The 26,154-nt window shown below is 40.4% G+C and overlaps 1 protein-coding gene across 2 annotated transcripts in view; it reads right to left on the reverse strand.

Moving 5' to 3' along the window:
- adamts7 (a disintegrin-like and metallopeptidase (reprolysin type) with thrombospondin type 1 motif, 7) overlaps positions 1–26,154 on the reverse strand; it is a 105,784-nt gene that overhangs the window by 62,371 nt on the left and 17,259 nt on the right. For both annotated transcript variants that reach the window (XM_086026597.1, XM_086026598.1), the window contains exons 5-8: positions 17,736–17,819; positions 16,647–16,771; positions 11,042–11,191; positions 8,492–8,635 (exon numbers count right to left, since the gene is read on the reverse strand). In XM_086026597.1, the coding sequence (XP_085882723.1) occupies positions 8,492–8,635; positions 11,042–11,191; positions 16,647–16,771; positions 17,736–17,819 (503 nt within the window). The remainder of the gene's footprint in view (positions 1–8,491; positions 8,636–11,041; positions 11,192–16,646; positions 16,772–17,735; positions 17,820–26,154) is intronic.

The following is a 26,154-nucleotide window of genomic DNA, read 5'->3' on the forward strand; positions in this document are numbered from 1 at the left end:
ATTGACAAAAATACACACATGCACGCCCATGTGCGCACAATTTGAACACGCACATGTAAGGTGTAAACATGAAAATAAAATAATTACAAAATATAATGTGTATAAAACACGATTTTTACAAATTTTAATATGTTTTATTAATCAATAAAACAACCATGTCACAATGAACGATTTCTCGAATTGATACATATCAACCAAGTATTTAATGAATTTAGCACTACGCTTTGAAAATCTTCCGGGCAGGGCCAGCGCTATGGCAAAATCCTGAAGAAGGCGGACATGATGTAATCAAGCCACTTCTCTGACTTTCTGGCTATGACGTGTGTTCGTCGTGTTTTTTTTTTCTTCTTCAGATTTATTTCATTTTTTGATTCACATGGATTATGCCACCACGTTCGAACCGTCGGGAGGACGCCGTGAGCCTCTTTTGGTTCCCCAAAGCTACATTTTTACAGGAAAAGATATATAAGTGCATCTGCTATAGAAGCATCGATTGAAAGCCGTCCAGAAAAAAGAAAGGAGAGGAGGGTCCGTCGGAAGGTCGAATCTCGGATTCAGGAGGAGCAATGTGGTTTTCATCCCGGCCGTGGAAAAGTGGATCAGCTCTACAGCCTCAGCAGTGTCCTCGAGTGTGCATGGGAGTTCGCCCAACCAGTCTACATGTGTTTTGTGGAGGCATTCGACCGTGTCCCTCGGGGAGTTCTGTGGGAGGTGCTTCGGGATTACGGGGTACCGAGCCCCCTGATAAGAGCTGTTCGGTTCCTGTACCACCGATGTCAGAGTTTGGTCCGCATTGCCGGCAGTAAGTTTGATTCGTTTCCGGTGAGGGTTGGACTCCGCCAAGGCTTCCCTTCGTCACCGATTCTGTTCATAACTTTTAGGGACAGAATTTCTAGGCGGAGCCGAGGTGTCGAGGGGGTCCGGTTTGGTGGCCTCAGTATTGCAACTCTGCTTTTTGCAGACGACGTGGTGCTGTTGGATTCTTCGTGCCCTCTCCAGGTCGGGGATGGGATTCTGCCTCAAGTGGAGGAGTTCAAGTATCTTGGGGTCTTGTTCGCGAGTGAGGGTAGGATGGAACGGGAGATCGACAGGCGGATCGGTGCAGCGTCTGCTGTGATGCGGACCCTGTATCGGTCTGTCGTGGTGAAGAAGGAGCTCAGCCAAAAGGCGAAGCTCTCATTTTACCAGTCAATCTACGTTCCTACTCTCACCTACGGTCATGAGCTGTAGGTCATGACCGAAACAACAAGATCTCGGATACAAGCGGCCGAAATGGGTTTCCTTCGCAGGGTGTCCTGCCTTAGAGATAGGGTGAGTTAATTCGGCCATCCGGGAGGGACTCAGAGTTGAGCCGCTGCTCCTCCGCGTTGAAAGGAGCCAGTTGAGGTGGCTCGGGCATCTAATTAGGATGCCTCCTGGACGCCTCCCTGGTGAGGTGTTCCGGCATGTCCCACTGGCAGGAGACCCCGAGGACGACCCAGAACACGCTGGAGAGACTATGTCTCCCGGCTTGCCTGGGAACGCCTTGGGATCCCTCCGGATGAGCTGGAAGATGTTGCTGGGGAGAGGGAAGTCTGGGCTTCCCGACTGAAGCTGCTGCCCCTGCGACCTGACCTCGGATAAGCGGAAGATAATGGCTGGCTGGATGGATGGATGGACGCTATATTTCTATTATTATCATTTATACATACAACCAGAGCTGGGCATTTGACTAATAATCTGCGGTCTTCCGCCTGTAGCCGGGGTACCCTTCCGCCGTCCGTTTATCCGTCATTTTGTCCCGCCGGACCAAATAGTAATCGCCTATAGGCCAGTCCGACTATTATTTTAAACGGGCTTCCGTTAGCGTTTCCGACGACCAACTTCGGCAAACTAAATATACAAAAATAATAAAATAAATGAGAATAAAAAATAAAATATAAAACATTAGAATATTACTATTTGTACTTGTACTCCTTTAAAAAAATTTTAGGGTAACTTTTTTTTCATGTCCCATAGATTTTAAATGGCACATGTACATTCAGAATGCATGGTGACCACAAAAATACTGAATATTTGCAAAAAGGGAATCAAAGCATCCACCTGGAGCTTTGACAGTGCTGCCCTTCAAACTCTGCAGATACAAGTGCATAAATGATCCTAAGTACTCATTAAACCCATTACACACTTGCTTTATACAACCTTAATAAAAGTCAAGACATGCAATAGTTCAGACACTTTCACAAATTCGTACATATCTTAGAAATAACACCATTTATTTTGCTGTGTGGATGCAAAATTTAAGGTACTTTTACTAGTTTATAAATGTGTTAATGGTCTTAGGCCATCCTATTTATCTGATTTGCTTTTATCATACCAACCCTCGCGGATCCTGAGGTCCTCTGGCGCCGGCCTTTTAATTATTCCAAGGGTGAGGACCAAAATGCATGGCGAGGCTGCAGTCAGCCATTTTGGTCCTCATCTTTGGAATAGCCTGCCAGAGGATGTCAGGTCTGCAGAGACTGTTGATATTTTTAAGAGGAAGCTCAAGACACACCTTTTTAGTTTGGCTTTTAACAACTTTTAAATAATTTATCTTTTCTTTTGATTGAAGATTATTTTTATCTTATCTTACTGATTTTAGTTCTTAGACTATACGACTGTTCTGTCTTTTAGTTTTGTTGCTCTCTGCTGTTGTCAGCTTTGAGCTCCAGTGTTTCCTCATGGGGGGGCCTCGGCGTTGGGGGAGGGGTGGCTGCCCTTCCCACGGGGGCTGTCATCGCAGGGACTCCTTGGGTCCGGGTGGCCGGCAGCCTCTACACTTTGTGTGGGATCCGCCTGTCTGGGGGTCTCTGTGGTGGTGGCGCCCCTGTGGCCGTGGGCTGTCATTCCCCTCAGCGCGGATGAGCTCCCCTTGGGTACCCTTTCCTCATATGGTTTCTCTGTGCCTTGTCTTGTTAACACATTTTATCAGGTTGTGCACTTTGTGTGGGTGTGTGTGAGTGAGTGCTGATGTACTAGTGGATATCTGTCTTGGGTTTGTTGGGAGGGAGGGCGTGAACGGATCTTTTTATGTTTTGCTTTGGATGTTTTACAGCACTTTGAGTTGCATTTTTATGTATGAAAATTGCTATATAGATAAAATGTGATTGATTGATTGATTGATTATACGGAAGCGTGGAACTGATTGATTGATTGATTGATTGATTGATTGATTGATTGATTGATTGATTGATTGATTGATTGATTGAAAATGGCTGCCTTATCCTGGCACTTCGGCTCCAAACCCATCTGGTGTATTGCAACAACATAATGCCATTAATGGTAAAGATAGCTTGAATGAAAAAGCCAGACCATTTCTAAAATAACCCCAAAAACGGTAGTCTTAAAGCAAAAGTCAAGTCAAAAACATTCTTTTCAATATGTTCTATGTGCATCCACTAGATTAAACACCGCATTCTGATTTAAGATTGCGTATAATAGGTAGACTGACATTTTATGCAGCACCGTCAATCATATTCAGTCGCTAATTAATAGGGGTGGGCGGATCGATCCAAATATCGATGTTATCGATACTAAGCAAGTACTTGGATCCGATCGATACTATTGTCCTGGGATCGATACTCCGCTCCTCCACCAATTTCCTCAAAGTGACGCTTCTCTGCGCAAATAGTTTTTTATAGTGTTAAAGGTTTTTACATTGTATTGTTTATTCTATGGCGGCATGGTGGTCGACTGGTTAGCACGTCCGCCTCACAGTTCAGAGGTTGTGGGTTCGATCCCGGCCCCGGCCTCCCTGTGTGGAGTTTGCATGTTCTCCCCGTGCCTGCGTGGGTTTTCTCCGGGAACTCCGGTTTCCTCCCACATTCCAACAACATTGCATGGTAAGTTGATTGGACTCTCTAAATTGACCCTAGGTGTGATGTTTGTCTCTGTGTGCCCTGCGATTGGCTGGCAACCAATTCGGGGTGTCCCCCGCCCACTGCCCGAAGACAGCTGGGATAGGCTCCAGCATGCCCCGCGACCCTTGTGAGGATAAGCGGTATAGATAATGGATGGATGGATGTTTACTCTATTTGCACTTTCTGACTTTATTTTCAAAATATTGTGCAATGGAAGGTATTATAGTTGTCAACTTGACATTGTTATATTTGTATTTTCGTTACATTGCTGCTTTTTTTGGTTTGACTCTCTTGACTTTTGTTCTGAAACAGCTGTAGTAGAAGTATTTTATTTTTTTCTATTGTTAAAGGTTTTTCATTGTATTGTTTACACTATTTGAACTACTGAACTTTCTTTTCAAAACATTTTGCAATGAGATGTATTTTAGTTGTCATGTTGACATTGTTATTTTTATTTTCGTTACATTGCTGCTTTTTTGGTTTGACTCTCTTGACTTTTGTTCTGAAACAGTTGTTGTAGTAGAAGTATTTAAATTTTTTATACTGTTTAAGTTTGCATTGTATTTATTTAATACAAACTAAAACATACATACATATATATATATACATATACATGCCATATATATATATATATATATATATCCATCCATTATCTGTACCGCTTCTCCTCACAAGGGTCGCGGGGCGTGCTGGAGCCTATCCCAGCTGTCTTTGGGCAGTAGGCGGGGGACACCCTGAACTGGTTGCCAGCCAATCGCAGGGCACACAGAGACAAACATCCGCACTCACAATCATACCTAGGGCCAATTTAGAGTATCCAATCAACTTACCATGCATGTTTTTGGAATGTGGGAGGAAACCGGAGTGCCCGGAGAAAACCCACGCAGGCACGGGGAGAACATGCAAACTCCACACAGGGAGGCCGGAGCCGGGATCGAACCCGCGACCTCTGAACTGTGAGGCGGACGTGCTAACCAGTCGACCACCGTGCCGCCTATATATATATATATATATATATATATATATATATATATATATATATATATATATATATATATATATATATATATATATATATATATATATATATATATATATAAAAACATAATATACAAACTCAAGGGGGATCATATTTCCATATTTCCAAGCAAAAAGTATCGGTATTGTATCGGTATCGGCCGATACTACCCTGTATTTACTTGGTATTGGATCGATACCAAAATTCCCAGTATCGCCCACCCCTACTAATTAAGGACGCTAACAAACCGATGACTGCTCTCATAGTTCTGACAGTTTCAAAATCCTGGTAGTCCTAGTTAAAGAAACATAAAAACTCTTAAACAATGATTAATGACCTCATGAAGGAAAAAGTTCAGAATTGCAATGCATGCTGGAGACGGAAGAGTCGCTGGAAAGTACAAAAGCGAATTTGTTTCTTCACAAGAACCGTTGTCAGTTGGTTTAAAGTGCACGAAGAGCAATATGTTTCCCATCACGGGTCTAGATGACTACTCTTGTTTATTTGTTAAAACTGCATTTCATACAATACTTAAGCCTAGCACTTGTTTGTACGTTGACATGCAAACAAAAAGGTAAAAAAATGACCCGTTTATACCATTAGTGTACCTTTTCTACAAATGAACAATACTTACTGTATTTTACGGACTATAAGTCGCTACGGAGTACAAGTCGCACCTGCCATAAAATACATAATAAAGGAGAAAAAAACATATATAAGTCGCACTGGAGTATAAGTCGCATTTTTGGAGAAAATTAATAGTGCTCTTAGTACACATCATTTCCACCGAGCTACAATGGTAACATTTAGCTAACATTCACACATGAAGCATACAAGAAAGTTATCGTAAGTTAACTTTAAACTCACCAAAAAGGCTGTAGATCGATTAAATAAGTGTTTTATTTATCCCCAACGGTGTAGAATGTTTCCAAGTCTCCAAAAGTATTTATGTATTCGGTCGTAATTATCTCTTTGTTCTCTTCCCCGCTCTCAGCTCCGTACGTGTGGCTGATGCAAGACCCCAGCCTGTGTCTTAAAGCAACAGTACACTATTTTGTATAGATGTATATTGATAGACAGTCAAATTGCCTTTATCATACTATCCTAATAACTTATTTATCAAAATGTTAGATTATAACCGTTTAAATGATTCATGCATTTTAATAGCTTTAAGATTTATCTTTATGTTTCTTTATGTGGATTATAATAAGATGTGAAATGATATACACTATGTTATTCTGCCCGTTGTAAAGTCAATATGTAATGCAGGTTTATATGCAGCCTTAGAAAGCCCTCCTGTGGTTGTTTGGTGTATTGTTTGCTGACATTGAAAAAGAAAGAGATAAAATATAATGTGTTAGCAATTTCACACAAGTCACTGCAAAGTATAAGCCGGCCAAACTATGAAAAAAAATGTGACTTATAGCCCGGAAAATACGGTATTTGAAATTGTATTGAATATTTGAACTGTACAGTTTACGTCACAAAAAAATGCACCTTGGAGAACAAAAATGAAGCCCTGCATTAGGCTTTTTTTATGAGAGTGCAGAATGATTGCGGGTCGCCAATCATTTGGTAAGGCAGCTGTCAAGCTGTCAAGCTGCATTATGAGAATATAGTTTGTGTGTCACTGCCACTGGCACTTTACATCACACCATCATGAAGATATTGTTGCATGTTAGAGAAACATCAATACTACTCTTACTCGATCTTAGCGCTGCTTTTGACACTGTCGATCCTAACATACAACATGTTAAATTAGAACACCTTGAAGCATGTGTTGGTATCTCAGGCTCAGCACTTTCTTGATTTAATTCTTACCTCTCAGAGAGGACGCACCGTGTAATTCATGGTAATGCGACTTCTGAGTTCTGTAATGTTACATGTGGAGTCCCGCAGGGATCCATACTTGGACCCCTACTGTTTAGCATTTACATGGTCCCGCTTGGTGATATTATACGTAAATATAACATTAGTTTTCACTGTTATGCTGATGATACCCAATTATATATGCCGCTGGAGATAACAAACCCGGCTAATTGCTGAATTCTAGAGGCGTGCCTTGCTGAGACTAAACAATGGATGCCTTTCAATGTTTTGCTTTTTAACTCAGATAAAACTCAGATGTTGATTATTGGACCTGCTCGTCATCGGCACCTATTTAAGGACACCACTCTCGATAGAGTCTCGATAGATATACTATTACCCAAAGTGATTCAACAAAAAATCTCAGTGTTATATTTGACTCAACTCTGTCTTTTCAAATGCACATTAAGTATGTTACTTGAACTGCGTTTTTCTATCCCCGCAATATTGCTAAAATGTGTCCAATTCTATCGAATAGTGATGCAGAAATTGGGGTTAAGATCAGGGGATGTGGTTAATATGTTGTCAGCTACGGGCATGTGAAGCCCTTTGAGAGTTTCCTGTGATCAAGGGCTATATAAATAAATTTGACTTGACTTGACAGAGGAGCAGGCATTTCCCAGCATGCTTTGAAGTTGTTACAATTATTACCATTGAGTGTGTTATCATGCATCTTTAATGTGTTATTTTATACAAGTATGGTGTCCTAGATAAAGTGGTGGTGTTGCTCGTTATGTAGCTACAGTTTAATTGTTATTACTTTTGGTGGTGGAGAATCTCGCAGATTGACTTAAAATGATAGTGCTACTAATGACACTTTGGTCTCTTGCAATATTAGGTAAATTGAAATAGTAATTGAAATCCAAGCTGCATTTGGCCTGCAAGCCAGAAGATTTACACACATTTTGAAAGCTTACTTACCAGTTGGAATTTAAACTAGAGATAGACCGATATGCTTTTTTCAGGACCGATACAATACCGATTATTAGTAGTCAAGGAGGCCGATATTTGGAGCCGATATTCAATTTCAGTGAAAAGGAAGATATTGGCATTAAAATCTAAAGAAAAATGTACTCTCAACTTTGTTGTAACATCTTTAAGCATGTTTATTGAACAATGTTTCAGGTTTGCATAATGGTAATTTTAAAAAAAAATCATTATTTCAAGAAATTTTTGACAGTATGTTATAAAATTCCGACGAAAAGTTCAGGGAGTACCCAGGATTGTCAACATGTCTTAAAAAGGATAAAGAAAAACTTAAATAATAGCTCCATGTAGTTTTCTACATAAAATGAACATTTCAAAATGACAGAAATGTTAAACTTTTACATATCTTTGTTTTGATTTCCACAGTTTTAAATTGATTTATTATCGGCCAGCAGGGTTTTAAAAAAAGTATATTCGTCAAAAAGCCAAATATCAGTGCCGATAATCAGTCCGGCCGATTATCAATCCATCCCTAATTTAAATGTTAAAATGCCAAAGGATATTCAAGTTATGGATATTAAATCGGATGTACTTGAGCAGATAGGTGATAGCAAACACAATAAAGTTAGTTCTGTGCATTTATGTATATGTATCTCAACTGATAATCTCCATATGCATTTGCACAGGCCATGTCAGGGTACCAGCACAGTCCCCTATTAAAGGCATATGTCATGCCAGCCACCATGAAACAGAAGACTGGAATTAATTGAATGCAGGTCATACATGATGTGGAACTCACTCAAGGAATCGTGTAATATACTGCCGACTGCATCTGGACCACCTGGGCAGTAAGGTGCCATAGAGCAACTGCGGGGACATGATGAAAGGCTTTTTCCCGATGGGTTCGCAGTCGTTACCGTTGCCATCATGCTGAATCCCAAAACTGTGGAGAAGCACAACATCAAACATGTAGCACTTATCTGGGAAGTGCAGATATGCACAAGTTCTGCTCCCTCGCCAATATTCAACATTGCATTAGATTAATTGTATAGGCACAATTTTTCTGTGGTGTTTCACAAAATTATAATGCCATTTTATTGTAGAGTCTTCAAGAACATGCTGTTAAAGCTAAACTAGAGATATAAGCTATTAACGACATGGTTCTTGCTCTGACTGAATTCAAGTGAAATTAGTGAGAAAATAATGTGATTGTAATTGAAAACCGGGGGTGGATGGAAATTGGTTCATATGCTGGAAAAAATAAAAGTGCAATATCATATACAGCAGCACACATACTGGCCACTAGGGCTGCTCAATTAAGCGATTTTGAACCGAAACCGAATTTTCTGGATAAAATGATGTTAAAAACATTCAAATCGGCACGTTCGATTTTGTTATTTTTGGTGTATCAGAGTATTCCTCCCACGAGCGTGCATACCGGAAAAACTACAACACCATCCATAGCTACCGGCGATTCTGCTATTTGCTCAGGCAAGTGAGCGTTTAGTTAATAAATCGGGCAAATCTATATGATGAATCATATGATGGCAGCAGGAAAATCAAACAAAATCATTTTCTCTGCCAATTTAAAGTAAAATGCAGGGCTCTAGATTATTTTTTGTACTGGTTGCCCTGGCTTTTTTTCTTGGTTGCACCAGCACTAAAGCTCGGTGCACAAAAATCTTTGACATCGCAGTGCTATTAACCTATAGAAATTCACTTCCTGAACAATTTATATTAATTTCCTTAATCTTAAATATTCTGTCAAGAACACTATAGCAGGACTGTGCGCGGGAGTGTTTTACTATATATATATATATATATATATATATATATATATATATATATATATATATATATATATATATATATATATATATATAAAATCAATATGAATGCGTCAAAAAATAAATCAGTCAAATGATTTACTTTGCAGTGACATTTCAACAATGCACACTGCAAAACTTACACGCGCACACACATTTTTAAATAAAGTGAGAAACCCCAAACACGGCTTGTTAAAATGTGTTTCCCGCGTCTATTTGTAAATATGATATAGAGTGGAATCTCCACCGTCTCCTCCTATTCAATTTGATGATTTTCATGCAGTATTTCGTTGTTTATCACACGCAAGGCATGCAACTCATCTGCCTGCCCAAAAAGTGTTGAAAGCTAGCTGGCACATTTATATCAACCTATAGCACATACGTTTGTGGTATTTGGGCACATGCAGACAAAGTTTCATAAAATTTCTACAATGCTGAAGAAAACCCTAACCTTAACCTTGAATGGGGGGGGACTCAGGGGAGCCGTCCATTGCCAGCGATGGTGTGGGAGTCTCTGGTAGCCAAACTGCAGAGATGGCTTTTATGGCAGTCGTAATTATTCCCTATGCTTATCTCGACTGAAAATGCTTCTCTTTGCTTTTAGTTGGCCTTAAACTGCGCATAGACACTCAGTCACAGCCCATTCCATTGTAACAATGGAGAAAGTTAGAGACATCTGGCCGCTTTTTGAAGCCTTTGAAATGTCATAACTTCCTTAATTCTTAACATATTGACAAAATCTAAACACCTTATGTTCCTTTATTCCAGCTCTTTCCAGTAACATTGATCTTGCCGGAGGAAAAAAGAAAACTGTTGTCACATACCTACTTTGTGCTGCAGTTAGCCTCAAGTATGGAAATCTGAGCTTGTAGCCAGGTTTACGTGATTAATCTAATGCAATAGTCCCGAACATAGCTATTTCCTGCTAGTTGTACTTTGTATTCCAGTTCACCCATTTTGTGTGTTATAGATCTGGATTTGGAGATCGAGAGGCTCGGCGGCGGAGGTTTGAGTACCATATTAGCCATTAGCTCGACAGCCCCACTTTTGTTTACATTTCCTCCTCTGCCTCTGGCACCTCCCAGACCTGACAACAATCCACAGAGTTCCCGCTCGTCGCACTCTCTCATCCGAGATGTGGAAAGTGAGGAGAAAAGTCGCGAGAACTATTCAATTTGTATTGTAATCCAATGTCAATGAAGTCCACACATTTATAGTACCCCGCATCGCTGACGGGTCCGTCACTGGCGGACGCCCGTTTTTATGACATGTTTTGGGCGACTGACGGACCAACGGACCTCTGGCGGACTTAACTGACGGACTGACTGACAGAATGACGAACTGACGATTTTAATTCAGTTCGTCATGAAAAATGACGGACGGGTGCCCTGCCCGCTAACGGATGACGAATGAGTAGTAGTTATCAACTATGATGAGAAACTGCCTTTTCAAAGGTCTCTGCACACCCCTTGTCTTAAATATACTTTTTGTATACGTGTGTAGAATGTGTTTTGGAAGCTTACTTGTGACCCAGCTCATGCGCAACAGTGAAGGCTAGCGGAAGGCCGGTGTCCTCGCTAATACTGCAGCTGCGATGTGATTGACACATCCCAACCACATGGGACAAACCCAGCGTTTCACAAGGCATGTTGATGGATGCACAGATGTCCTTCCTGTGGAAACAGACGATGCAATTAGAGGATGTCCAAACGGAAAATCATCTACATGAACAATGCTGTTAATATCGGCTTTACAAACACCGCTCATTTACGAAATGAAGAGTACTGCATGACAATACATTTTTCTGTAATATATTTCTAAGACAATTCTTTATGTGGCCAAATGAGTTTCAATTTAGTATTTTTGCAAAATCACAATTGATTTGAAATAAACCAAGCAATATGTGATTGTATAAACAGTCAACTTCAATCAAGAAGTTTCACATCTGCCATTTACCTTTTAAGAGTTATATACAATAAATGTTATGCTCAACAATTGTTGGAAGTTCTATTTATTGCTGGCATCAAGCCGAAACCTCCGATGTCAACTTTGGTCAAGGTCACATTTAAAAAAAATCTATATTGGTCAACAACATGTGTCTGTGCGCGTTTGCTCTTTTTTTTTATAACAACTTATTGACGAATCTAAAGTGTAGATAATGGCTTACTCTCTTTGAAGACGCATTTTTTTTCTTTTTAATACTTTTGCCAATTTGAAGCTTCAATTCTGGAGATGCTTTTGCCTGCAGCCACCCGTTGCTTGTTTATGAGTCTGGCTGCCCCCACTTTTCTGTTCAGTAAGGGTCATATTCTCCTGATGTGTCAATCTTTTTATTACACGCCTGGCTTGCACACCTTTCAGCTACAACTTTGGTGGTTGTGCACACATTCCTAAGTTATGTACGGTGGATGTATCCAAAGAGGTGTGAAACATTGACATCTGAGGCTTGCTGGAGTTTTCCTGACATTTGTTCACGTCATTGGAGATCCATTTGAAAAATATAGCACACTTTAAATATCTTCCGTCGCAAGTGAGACGGATGCACCTTTCCGTCTACAATGCAAATCTTTGAAGCAGAGCATGCATTTTTTTTCCTACGGTATCATGTATAATACAAATCCAAAAACAATCAATTATTCAGACACCCACTGATCACGTTTGGGGGTCCATCAATAAAAATCCTGCTCTTCTATAGATCATCGATGCCTTACAACCTTTCATGTGCCACACACCAAGCGAATCACTTTAACATATTTGACAACCGACATAGAAGAAAATAAAAATGAATAATTCAATATCTAACCTAACCTAACCTAACACTAGGCCATTACGATGACTGTAGTTCTTGTATTAGTGAGCCCTGCGCTTCCCCACGCAAAAAAAACAAAAACTCCAAGCTGTCAGCAACATGTTGGATGCAGAAACTAGAAAAAAAAAAAAAAAATCTCTGTGATTGCAGAGGTGAACGAAGTCAACTGATGATGATATTTTTCATGAATTAATATGATATATTATGTTGATGTTCAGCACAATGAGGTAGGCACACATTACGGCCGTTAGGCAGTCAGTGAGAATAGGCCAGGTGTGTCCCGCACCGTCAGCCATCGCCGGGCCGTTAACTTCATCAAAATATACATTATGATGTTTCACCCTCACGGGTGCTGCACTTACTACAGCCTCTGGAGAGTGCGAGAGGAAAACTGCTCAAATCTGCGAGAGAACGCATACATTATGCAGGCATGGCGAGATTTGACCGCCCACATTTTAGGGGTGCTCCACCTGACATGACGGTGAACGATGAAAGCGATCCGACAGGCAGCTGGCAGCAGCGCGCCAATTCTGATTAACGCACATGGGAGAATATGGCTCTCGGGGAAAGTATTGGCTTGAGAACAGGCCACTGAATTTCTTTGCTTTCAAAAACTCTTGAGTTGCTCTTCACAGTAAAACAACTCAAGTGGATGATGGTATGACACTTTTCTTGGTAACCAAAACCACTTCACCACATCAAATGAAATGAGGGATACTCTTGAGAAGTTTCAGTGCGTGTGCAACATTTCAAATGTTACATCACGAGACAGCTTCAGGATTGTAAATACAGAGAGTTTACAACAGAGACAAAGCCTTATTAGTCGACCTAAAAGTCCTCCAATGCTCTGTAATCGAATTATTTGGACAAATGAGACCAAGTATACTTTCATCAGAATAATGCGACAAGATAAGTGCGAAGAAAGAAATGGAAAGCTCATGATCCTAATCATCAGAGCTGGGCATTTTACTCAAATTTAGCAGGCCGTTTATTGCCTTCCGTCTGTAGCCGGGGGTACCCTTCCGCCGTCCGTCAATCCGCCTTTGTGTCCCGCCGGACCAAATAGTAATGCTTATGGGCCGGTCCACCTATTATTTTAAACGGGCTTCCGTGAGCGTTTCCGTCTCTTTGACCAACTTCCACTATCATCATCATCATCGTAATCCTACCACATCATGTGTCAAACCTGGTGGAGGCGGTGTTGCGGTGTTGCGCCGTGTGAATGCGTGGCCGCTACTGGAACAGGCACGTCACAATAATTACTATATCAACTTGTTGTTCAATAAGTAAAAAGGGCACAACAACACTGTAAAAAATATTCGTAAAATTAACATTAATATGCTGTAAAATCATGACATCAAAAATCTGTAATATGAATAACAATGAATCGGTGTGTATTTTAAGGCAACACATTGTAAAAAACAGAACAATTATCAATTGTTAATTTTACAGTTAATATATGTGAAAAGGATCATATTTGCTTGTAGAATTGATACAATACTGTATTCTACACACTGAAAATGTTTTATACTTGAACCAATGCAATACAGTTAAAAATACAAAATTGATTGGTTAAAATAACTGAAATAAATTGTATACATATCTCATGCACTCATTTGTATTTCCTGACTGACAGCCAATCAGACTGATTGTCAATGACACCACTTTGCAGACTGACGTCATATCTAAAAAGCATCATGACACAAAATATATGAATTTGCCACAATTCTAAACACAATTTTTTTATTTAGGTTTGTTCCTACTTCCACCATGAATGTGCTGAGCAAAATTCTGGCCACGTATGTATTCTACTTTATGAAAGCGTGACTAAGGACCGCACAACAAGCAATGACCTCCCAGCCATGTTTCCATACACATTAAGAAGTGTTAAGGCAAAGCCTTTGCCATGTTGTGAAGAAGATTGATGCAATCTTCAGGCAGGGCAACTGACACTGCGACTTTACGTCCTCACGCAGCATTTTACGTCATCAACACTGGAAATGGTGTTATAACGTTAAAAGGCCACGTTATTCAAAATTTTCATCGCTAGTTACGTAAGTCAATGACAATAATGATGATCAATGTCTTTCATCTGATGTTAATCAGTGAAATTGAATGCGATTTGATGTCAGACAAGAAAGCGCAGTACATTTTACAGGAATAAAATGTTTTAATAAATGCATAGTTGTGCTTGTTTGGCTCAATATTATCATTGAATTTACCATTTTATCATGTAAAGTTTTGCAAAGATTACATATACAGGTTGTTTTGTAATGTCACCCTGCTGTATTTTTTACAATATAATTCTGGCAACCAGCGGCACGGTGGTCGACTGGTTAGCACGTCCGCCTCACAGGTCAGAGGTCATGGGTTCGATCCCGGCTCCGGCCTCCCTGTGAGGAGTTTGCATGTTCTCCCCGTGCCTGCGTGGGTTTTCTCCGGGTAGTCCGGTTTCCTCCCACATTCCAAAAATGGTAAGTTGATTGGACTCTCTAAATTGCCCCTAGATATGATTGTGAGTGCGAATGTTTGTTTGTCTCTGTGTGCCCTACAATTGGCTGGCAGCCAATTCAGGGTGTCCCCCAACTACTGCCCGAAGACAGCTGGGATAGGCTCCAGCATGCCCCGCGTCCCGTGTGAAGATAAGCGGTATCGATAATGGATGGATGGATGGATGTTCACAATGGGTATTCTGGCAAGCCTCTGGAAAATAATTTTCAGACTGGAATCGGGGTTCAAATTCCCTGTGCTCTTTCTGCGGCTTGAGAACCTGCTCGCATACTGTCTCTCAAACGGGTACAATAGCTGCACTGAAGCAGACAGGGTGAGGCGTCAGACAACAGTCAAAGCAGTATTATTGGCTGCCCTCCGCCCTCCCTGTCGGACATTTACACCACCCGGTGCCTGAGCAGAGCTCGGAAAATCAACAAGGACAGCACACACCCTGGTTCTCAGCTCTTCGACATGTTGCCCTCTGGCAGGCGCTTCAGCTCCATGGAATCACGGACAAACAGACGAAAAAACAGCTTCTACCCAAGCGCCATCAGCATGGTGGACTCTCACACGACTGCCTCTACCACCAACAACTGTGAACTCACTTTGAGCACCTTACCTATATTATCCTCAGAGCCTTATCTTCTACATACGTAGCTCACTTCACAACTACTTCACATTTGCACAGTGTTATTTTAATCTATTTTATTTTATTTTTATCTGGTGCACTGAAGGGAAGCAACCCAATCTCGTACTCTGAGCACAATGACAATAAAGGTATTCGTATTCAGATGTGATGTCATGCGTGTTCTCGTTGTTTTCTCACAGACTGCGGCTAGAAGCTATTATTTCGCTTTAATGGATTCTACAGAAGAGACGGCCATCTAGCATGCCCTAAACACATAGAGTTTCTCAGAGCAAGGCAAAAAAAAAGGAAAACGATGGAAAGTAAAAAAAAAGACCGAAACTTGCTAGTGACCGACGCTGGACAATTACTCGGGTAAACATCCGTTTCACATTTGAGCGGTGGAGAGTGCTGTGATCGGACTTGGGTTTGAAAAGCGACGCACAAATGGCTTTCTTTGTAGTCCGGAGGTAAGAAGTGATGATATTGTCATTTCGAAATAAATGTGGTGTGTTGTTTTCAATTAGCAGTTGCCTCAAGCTCGTCCACTTTTCGGTCCAAACCGAGGGTGAAAGTGAAGTGGACGGCGAAATTTAGCATGAAAGGAACAACAATGGATGAAATTGAAAAGTATGATGTTCTAAATAAAAGACGTTCTATTCCACGGCTTTCCATTCATGCTAAATGTCGCCCTATTTTCCTCAGTAATGACAGCCTATTGTAGCTACAGCATGCTAGCGGAATGTAAACGACATTATGCTGAGAGTATTCATGGTCGTATCACACTGAGCAGTGACTGTTTTTTTTTTCCTCAATCGTCATTTGTTATGATGATTCCAGTCTCTGTGCTGAGTCTATCAGGCGTGTTCTTCCGAGAACGTGCATCGTGCGCGCAAAGAAAGGAGTATACAACTTCATTTTTCGGCGACAGGTGGCAGTAGCGATTCCAACCTCAAAATCCTGTGGAGCGCAGTTTTAAAGATCCGTGCCTCAAATGGGGGGACACAAACTACCTGAGTGTCATCACCCCTTTCATCCATCAGCTACCACAGCTTTGTCTATACCCCTTAAACTCTTTTTGCTGTGCAACTTTTCACTTTCAGTTCTGCTTCTACAAAGGCTTTCTATCGCATAAAAGGTCTTTCTCGTCCTTTCCCCACCAGTTATGTTCACCCTCGTATCTAGCAAAGCTTTTATTTACCTGGTGAGTAGAACAGCTACATCGTGGTGGAGAGGATGATCGTCTCCCTTCATGTTGAGTCGTTTCTGCCACTTGCAGAAGCTACTCAAGCTGTTGTCAGCATGGTGAGTAATCTTTAAGTCTACCTGTAGTGCAAACGTCACAACGGAAGATATGGTAGGACAAATAACATAAATTCAGTTTACATGCAGTCAACACTTTTAAAACCCAAATACTGGCAGAATTCAGACACAGGTACAAAAATCTGAATATGTTCTTGTTCAGTTTTTTAAAAATCTGAATAAGACCCCCGGGTTTCCCCTTTTCTAACCCGAATATTGGGTCATGTACAGAATGGGAATAGATGAGATTATATTGATAGTGCGACTCTCAACGATCAGAGCTGGGCATTCCGTCGCAGGGACGGAACGTCCGTCCGTCCGTCCATCCCGGAGGTAACCCTAACACAGACTCTCTGGGTCAAGGAAGAAATCCTGCCTGGAGTGGAGGAATTCAAATATCTTGGGGTCTATCTAGTTCATAAGTGAGGGAAGACTGGAGCGGGAGATGGATAGACGGATAGGTGCAGCCTTTGCACTGATGCAGGATTTCTATTGGTCTGTCAAGGTGAAGAAGGAGCTGAGCCAAAAGGCAAAGCTCTTGATTCACTGGTCGATTTATGTTACCACCCTCACCTTTGGTCACGAGCTGTGGGTCACCAAACCAGGGGTTATTTATGTACAATTTGTTACAATGTTTTGTGTGTTCTATGAATGTAAACACAGCCATACTGGATGTGGAACTTGAAATGCAACAGAGTGTCCAAATATTGGATATTACCATTAAATTGCAATTGGGTACTTGGATCTGCAATGTAACTTGAGGCCAAGACAACTTTCTTGACAATTGTCTTTGACTGTAGAGCTGTGGGGAGCCAATTATCTTACCCGCTGTGTTAAGGATTAAAAAAATACAGAACAATGAATTTCACTTGTCCTTCACCTTGAGGCAACCTTGAATCAAGGCCATTCAAATGAGCAGGGACATTATCATTATGTGGAACTAGAAATAGCATTGCAATGAAGCCAAAACAAAGACAAAGCATTTCACCTCATCCTGCTCCAGTAAGATAAGCCGAACCACAACAATGTTGATAGCGTTTCCAATACTTGGATCTTGAAAAAGACCTGCTACCTGGAAACAGAAACATACAGAGAAGTAACAGAAGGTGGGATAAATGTTCACATTTTGTGTAACATGGGGCAGGATGGAATACAGTAAACGTAGCTGTCTATTTCTATTTAAGATAAATATTAAATACACATAATAATCCTGAACGACAAAGAATCGAAAATAATGTGCAACGCTCCAGTTTGTTTGAGGGATGACAAAACAATGCAACAATCATGATCATCTTTGCTTGGCACTTAGAGTGGAATAATATTTAAAATCATCACTACTTAAAGCGGAAGTCAACCCAAACGTATTTTTTTCCAGAATATGTTCTATGCAGGCCCACTAGTTGAAACGTGACATTCTCATTAATATTGCGTTTGTGGAATATGAGTTAACCCATTAAGGCCTAGAGCAACTTGCTCAACAGCTCCCCAAAACCTGAGGTCATCTTTGGAAACCTGAAGTTTTCCCAGAAATTCAACACCTACAAAATAATTAATATCTCAGCCCCTGTAGCAGACAGGAACATAATTCCAAAATAATTTGAGAGCTTTGACAGTGGCTTTCACACAGGCCCCAGTTTTTTTGTGTGGGCCACACAGACCCCCAAAAGATTAATATCTTTACTTTTATCAAAGACGTAAAAATAAAGTGTTAGTGCAAGAGAAGCACTACTTTTAATTTTAAAAAATCGAGTGGTAATTAACATCCTCTTTTCTGTTACAAAGACGTCGATATTGTCATTGTCTACAAACAATTATCCTAACCATACAGCACGTTTGACTGGTTCTACTAGTTCAAAGTCCACAATCGCATCATCTATATCACTGTCGTTACTCATTTCAGAGCTCCCGCGCCCGCGGCGTCCGATATTATGACTGGAAAGAATTCCGGAACATCCTCCGCGGGTTTACGACACTGTCACGTGTATATTCTGATGCATTTCATTGTTTCAGAGACCGAGAATTAAATAATAAATAGAAAATGACGTTTACGCTCTCAAGGCTTTAAGGGTGGAAAGACGCAACAGCGCTCCCGGCTCTAGTGGTAGAAATGTGGTTATGCGCTCCCGTCCTTAATGGGTTAAGCAGCAAAATCCACCCATTGTTAGCCATCTCAGGGGGCGGCCATTTTGTCACTTCTGTCAACTAAAAATGACATCACAACTACCCGGGGCTCAGGGAATGACCAATCATGGCTCAGCTTCAGAAAACAGGTGAATTGTATATAAATCGCCACCTACACACATGTACCATGATGGATGCTTTCTTTGGGAGGAATTCCTCCTCATTTAAAATGGCATTATTTAATGTTGTTTTAACTTAATTTAAATCTGGGCCGGTGGCATGTGGATGTCGGCTGCATGGAAGGCACAGCCAAATTAGAAAATGTTTCCTTTAATTGTGTGTTTTTGTTGGGTCAGCACGTGGAGACTCTGTGTCTTGTCTCCATGCCAACAATACACGTACCCTGTAGATTAGGCCCCCCAAACCATTTATTGTACGGGAAAATATGTTCATCTCTGTAATGAAGGTGCCTTGAGCACTTATTACTTTTGTGTTCATTTGTGCATTTGTTATTCACGCTGTCCAGTTCACATGGCTTGTGCATTGTAAGTGACGTCATGGTGACTGTCTGAAAGCAGAACAAGTAGGGCAAGCGAATTTAATTAAATTTTGATCATCCGGAATTAACATTGTAGATACCAAAATCATCCATCCAACTAGAGTAATTATGTTTTGAATTATTTCATGCTTAATCTTAATCTGTTTTTTTTTTGCATATGCTCAACAAGACACAAAGTTGGAATTTTCATTCAAAAATATTTGTAGTGTGACTGTGACTCGTCGAAACGTCAGGTGGAGTTATCTGTAATTCACTTTTGCCAAGTAAAAATGACTACAGATCGACAAAGTACTCCAAGAACGCACTTCTGCATTAGTTGTAAGATGGCAAGATAGCTACCAGTCCGCATGTAAACGAACAACTACAATGTGGGAAATGTGTTGAAACTGAAAACAGAGTTCATGCAGAATTTTAGCGGCATACTGCAGTGTTGCCTGGAAGGCAAAGTTCCCTTTAAGATGCACGCGTGAGCAATTGCACACTGCTCTTAAACTCTCAGGGCACAGCAAATGCATTGCCGCGCATAAACATACCTGAGCTATATTTGCATTTTGTATTTTCATATTCTCCTCATATAAAGATATTGAATAGTTTATTTGGTACATTTGGTTGATGGAGCAGGAAAGAAAAATGCGACAAAAAACATTGAAATGCAATGCCGTCCTTAGGCCTATTTTAGGGGCCTGAAGCCCACCTAAAATCGTTTTTAAGCTCCCCTAAATATTTGGTTGCATTTTATTAATTTTATTTTGAATGTATGTATTTATTTATTCTGTACAAAAAAGTACCCAAAAGTTCAATATTAAGTGGAAAGAAATGATTTTAAACAAATAACCTAATTTAGTGTTATTCACTTAATAATGATCAGAAATGTGTGAGCTTTTCCTTTTCTTCAGGACAGCCCTCGTCATGTGTTTACTGACGAGCTTCAAGCCGCCAATAGATTTACCCATATACTCGTCACCAATGAAATTACCAAACATGTCAGAGTGGACCATTGAAACAGTCCTAGTCCGCCCTCATAATGAATGTTCAGCCATTTGTGGTTGGAGTGTGCATGAGTGAGGGCAGGATTGGCTGCCCGGGAGAGAAATATGGAAGTGTTTGGGCATAGTGTTGCGCGGCTATTTAAGAAGCACTTGAGAGCAAAATGTAGAATCTTGAGTGTAATGAGCATGGGGAACGAGTGCCATAAATACAGCCATCAATGCAGTGCGACGCCCGTCTCTCTGTTGTTTGTTTGGCTACCGACTCCCACCGTCCCTGGCAATAGACAACAGGCGCTAATCAAGCAACTCTGGCTCTCCCAAACACGTAAACAAACAGGTTTCCAAAGGCTACACTGCTGCATGATGGAGAAGGCTGTACAAACCTGTCTGCAAATTTGTCTTGTGTGACAACAGGAAAGGCTGAGAAAGGTTCTGGGATGCTACTATGTAACTAACTGCATTTGGCCTTATTTGGGTGAAAGACAACCATCTACCAGTGTTTAAGGTACCATAGATAAAAGTTATTAAAAATCCATCTGTTTGAACTCTTTCTTTGCAAATATCCATGTTATAATGTGGAGACCCGTGGCTAATAAAACGAAGCGGCCAAGGCAGAGTCCCTCATCCCTGCTGTAATTCAGTTCAATTTTTACAAAAAGTGAGTTATTCAATTTAGGCCACTTTGCCCTGCTTTTTAAATCTGTTACAATGATTTGACAGTTAGTCTGACAAGTTAGTCTCCTAATATTAACCACCAAAGATTTAAAATATTGTTTAGCCTCATTCAAAAAGTATGCATTTTAGAAAATGACCCTATTTCCTTAAAATCCTTGTTGAGGGTTATTATCTAACAAGTGAAGCAGCTCAACATATTTACTGTAATTACTAATAACATAATTCACAATTTAGTTTCCTTTCAACCACTTTTATACTAACATATTGTGATGAGAGGCGTCACTCATGTCACTCACTACTTGATCCTTGTTTTGATCTTATAAGAGAGCAAATATTGAGGCCAAAATGTAATTACAATTATGATTATTAAAGATTAGCATTTACTTACATTGATTTCTGGACAAGTCAGTTTGGTCCGATTCACAACATAAAAATTGGCATAAAATACTACATCTCTAATTTTATAGCTTGCATAGAACATATTCTTGAAAAAATTTTTTTGTGTTGACTTCAACTTTAAGATTTGTATTCGAGCACCACTGGTTTAGGGAGTCTGCGAATGTTCAAGAGATATACAGTAGATAGAGCAAATGATAGAGGGATGGATGAATTTGCATTACAGCAAAGGTTAAACAAATGAAAAATGTAGAGGGATGCAATAAAAATAACTGAGATTTTATTAGACACCAGTCTATTAATCACTATTCGCAGATTTTTTTGTATGTTTTATTACAATTGTTATTCTATTTGTTTAATGTTGTTTGTACAATATGAGTGTGTTATCCATTACTCTTGCTCTCTCTCAATATATGTGCTTGTATTAATTAAAATAATAAAATAAAGACCTTTAGAAACTGCCAAAAATGCTTTAAAAACATATCTAGAATATATTTAAATTGTGCATTTCTATTTCAAGGATTTTCACTTATTGTTGGGGGGTTTGGAACATAACCCCCCAATGATGTAGACAAAAGTAATGCCGACACATTGCTACCACAACACCTGAACGCAAAAATGAATTCAAGTAAATTCAACTAACAGGCCACCATTGGATTTGTTGTGTTAATAAGACCATTTATCATTCACACACACACACACACACACACACACACACACAGACACGCAGACACACGCGCACTCGTGTTTGTGTGTGCACGGGTTTGTCAGTGTGCAACCTCTTAGTTCTAAAGAATAAAGAAGAGACAAGCAGTGCAATTATAATTCTGGGGTTTAGTTGTGACTGGTTGTTCCTTGATGTATCAGTTGCTATGCAGTTGCTGTGGTCCTTTTACATTTTTGTCATTGTATTATGTTACATTATTCTGTCATATACGTTCAGTATATAAGCTTGAGTTACTGAGTGACACATTGTCAGTATGTCAAGCTTTCTTTCATGTTTCCTGCACCCAGCCGGTGCTCTCTGTTGTTCCTTCGAATTTCCGTAGATAAAGACATTTACTTTTCAACTTCTGCTGCTGGACCCAAATTCCGCTCCTCATGTGACAGGTTTTAGTTCAATAAATTGATGTCATAGTGACTCAAAGATTATTTAAATTCCTCAATACACTGTCACAGGACTACTATTTACCCCAATACCCCCAAAAATGCTATTGTCCTTGAATGTATGTATGTCATTATTGTAGAGTTATGTTGGAATTTGTCCTGCGTCTTTTAATTATTTTTTTTACCACATTGATCGAAAAGCAGAAAGGGTCAAGGCTATAACAGTATACACGAAGACATAATCATGCAAGGTCACAATGGCACACAACAAGAATCCTTCAGCAGTGATGGTACATTATGTGAGGTGGTTTGCATACTGTAAACAGAAATGTCGCAATATCGTCTTCCCACATTCTCAAGTTGAAGTGAAGACTGTTATGATGGCCTTGAAAAATTCTCAGAAAGAAGCCATCTGATAGTGGGACATGATAACGGTGCACTGCGCTCCATCATTGCCTCAAACTTATCTTTGAGGGTCACTGTTCCCATTCTGAAAATGATTCTCTTGCAACACGACTCCAATATATTTGAAGATTAACGGTGCTTTCAAAATGGTATATAATGAATCTTGAATAGTTAATTTTATGAAGAGGACCACTATGCAATCCAAACAATCATGAAACAATGAGCTGATATGAGCAGCTCGTGCCATGCAATGTTCTACTCAATTCAAATGTGCAAATAAAAAAGCAATACCGCTACCTCAAAATCTGCTTTCACTTAACATGTTCACTGAAGCAAGCATGTCAAATCATGGAACAGTGCAGAGACCATGAAGTGCAAATCACAAAAACAAATACCGGTAACTAAACATACAAAATTAATCACAAACCAAAAGGTGATTTTGAAGACATACACCAAGTCCATTCACGTCGTTTTTCGCGATTTGCACTTGAGGGCCACCGTAGAACAGGCACCCTGAGAGCTATAATCCACACAAGATTGTTGCATAGATGCATTGAAGAACAGTGCATTTCAAATATTGTATAACCCATGGATATGCGCCTTTTTGTAAAGGAGCAGTGATTCATCCTGTCCTAGTCCATGCGGAGCCAAGTGGCTCCTGTTCAAATGCTGAATAGCTACTGCCGGCCCAATATAACAATCGGTACAGCTTTACCATTTGTACTATCAATATTGCTTTCCTTTCTTTAGTACCCTCAATTGACTCTTTCAGGGACACAACTTAGAATTCCAGCTTGTGTTAACAAGCGCAATCAATGATTTTCAGCCTCTGGGCCACATGCTGTCCATCTGGACGACACACCTGAGGTTGAAATATTCCCTTTGAATTCAGCCAGCATCCTTCTATTTCATTTGCTTCGAGTCTGGCCTCTATTTACATTTTAGAGTCGAGGTTTAGTGTCTTGCATGTATGTAATGACTAACACCATACAGTTGAGCAGCAGGAAAACAACAAACTTCTTTCTGAAGCCAACAACATCAACACAGTGTCAGTAGGTAGACAATTGAACATCTGTTCACTGAGGAAGATGATGCCATTACTTACTGAAAGGACAGGGGCAAAGGAGGTCTCTCGTGACACTGTGCAAGATTGCTTTTCATAAATGCAAACCATTCACAGGTTGGCGGTTCAACGCATCAAAGGATATGTGGGATAATGACAGCTTCCTTAATCTGTTATTGTCGACAAAAATCAGACGCTTCTCAGTCAGTGAACTCTCTTCCTTTCCCTGAGATTTAAATAGCTGTGGATAGAGCAGACATGCACTGCTGTTTTTGACAAAATCACTTGTGGGTGGCCATCTATAATGCAAAGGAAGTCCGTTTATTTAACCCATAAAATGGAGATAGTAATTACTCTGACTATAAAATGCTAGAGACAAGACAGCAATGTGAGAAAGGAAAAACTGTGGAACTAACACATCAGTAGGTAAAACTTTGATTCATTCTTAAGCGATAATGTTTTAGCTTAATGTGCTTTTAGTGGCACACTCAGAGGTAATGATTTAACAATATAATATGTTCATTACTATGAAATGCACTACATCATATTGAAAACTCTTTTCTTTAGACCCCTTTCCATATTTGTAAACAAAGCTGACGTCATCGGAATGCGCACGCATCGTTGGTGCAGAACAGCGGGGTTTGAGAATGCGTACACAAGCGGACTAACTGAGGATCGAGAAAACTACTTTAAAAAGCTCACATTATCAGATGGAAAGCAACTTTTCTGATCCTTATGGGATTACAGAGTGGCATCAAGACGTTTCAAAGTGGCCCGATGTCCAGTGACCAGACATTCACCTGTATTTAGTGGAAACACACAGTGTTTACACAAGCGATAAACTGCGAGCCTTTGGATGCTTACAAATATGTGATGTGTAGTCTTGTAGAGACCACGACACAATTTCCACTCAGAGATTTGCCCTCGTTTGTCTGTTTGTTTGGCTACCGGATTCCCACTCCATTGCTGGCTACGGACGGCTGGCTTATACTGGTGGACGACTCCCCTGCAGCTCCCCCATTTAAGGTTAGGGGGATACACATTTTGATGAAACATTGTCTGCATATCTACAAATACCTCACAATTACGTGTGACAGGGCGATATAAGAAAAAAAAGCTTGCTTTCACTTTTTGGCCAATCAAAGATGATTTTATCCCGGCGTGCATGTGAGGCGGACGTGCTAACCAGTCGACCACCGTGCCGCCCATATATATATATATATATATATATATATATATATATATATATATATATATATATATATATATATATATATATATATATATATATATATATATATATATATTTGTCCGGCCCACTAATCGTCTCTCGTGCGTTTGACGTGGTCACAAGGCGGCCAAATTTCATCTCACCAGACTCAGTGAAAGGCTTCTTTTAAGCCCAAATTGGCGCGAGCGACAACTGCCCCATTGATTCACGTGACCGACGCATTGTGCTGTTGGCGACAGGTCTGCAACACATGCCACGCACCGATCAGGAATTGTTGCTGCTCTGATCGGTCCATTATGTCACATTGCGATTACATACTGCTTCCCACACGGAGAGAAGAGAGAGGATGCAGCATGCAGCTCGTTGCTGCTGCAAAGCAAACTAGTTTGGCAATAAAATCAAATGCATAGTCTAGTCATCTCGGTCACTTTATGGTTGGAGCAGGCACGATAGCCATTGTTGTCGCTTTCTTTTTGAAACGCCCCCGACTTAGAACTCAACTGTTTCAAAACAACTTGTGTCCGGGAGTATATTAAGCTGCGCGCAGCGGTCAAGTATGACGCTGCCACATCAAGGTGGTGTTCATTCACTTCTTCTGGCGTCTTTCCTACTTTCGGAAATACGCTGTAGCAAATCTGCTGTGTATAGTGGTTTGCTGTAAGGCTTTTACTTTGAAGGCCGTGAACGAAGGGAAGTGTGGAAAATAAATAAGTAACTTGTTGACTGCGACTTCTGGCCGTCGGTTGGAACCAAATAATTATACAACAAAACCAACCCCGGGGCTCGCAATGGAAGTAAGCACACGCAGTTGGGTAAGTACTAGTGCCGCATTTTGAAGTGTGTACACAGCGGGTTTGAATA

The sequence above is a fragment of the Filicampus tigris genome, chromosome 3 (assembly GCF_054856515.1).
Source record: "Filicampus tigris isolate MCC_2025a chromosome 3, RoL_Ftig_1.0, whole genome shotgun sequence".
Lineage (NCBI taxonomy): Eukaryota > Metazoa > Chordata > Actinopteri > Syngnathiformes > Syngnathidae > Filicampus > Filicampus tigris.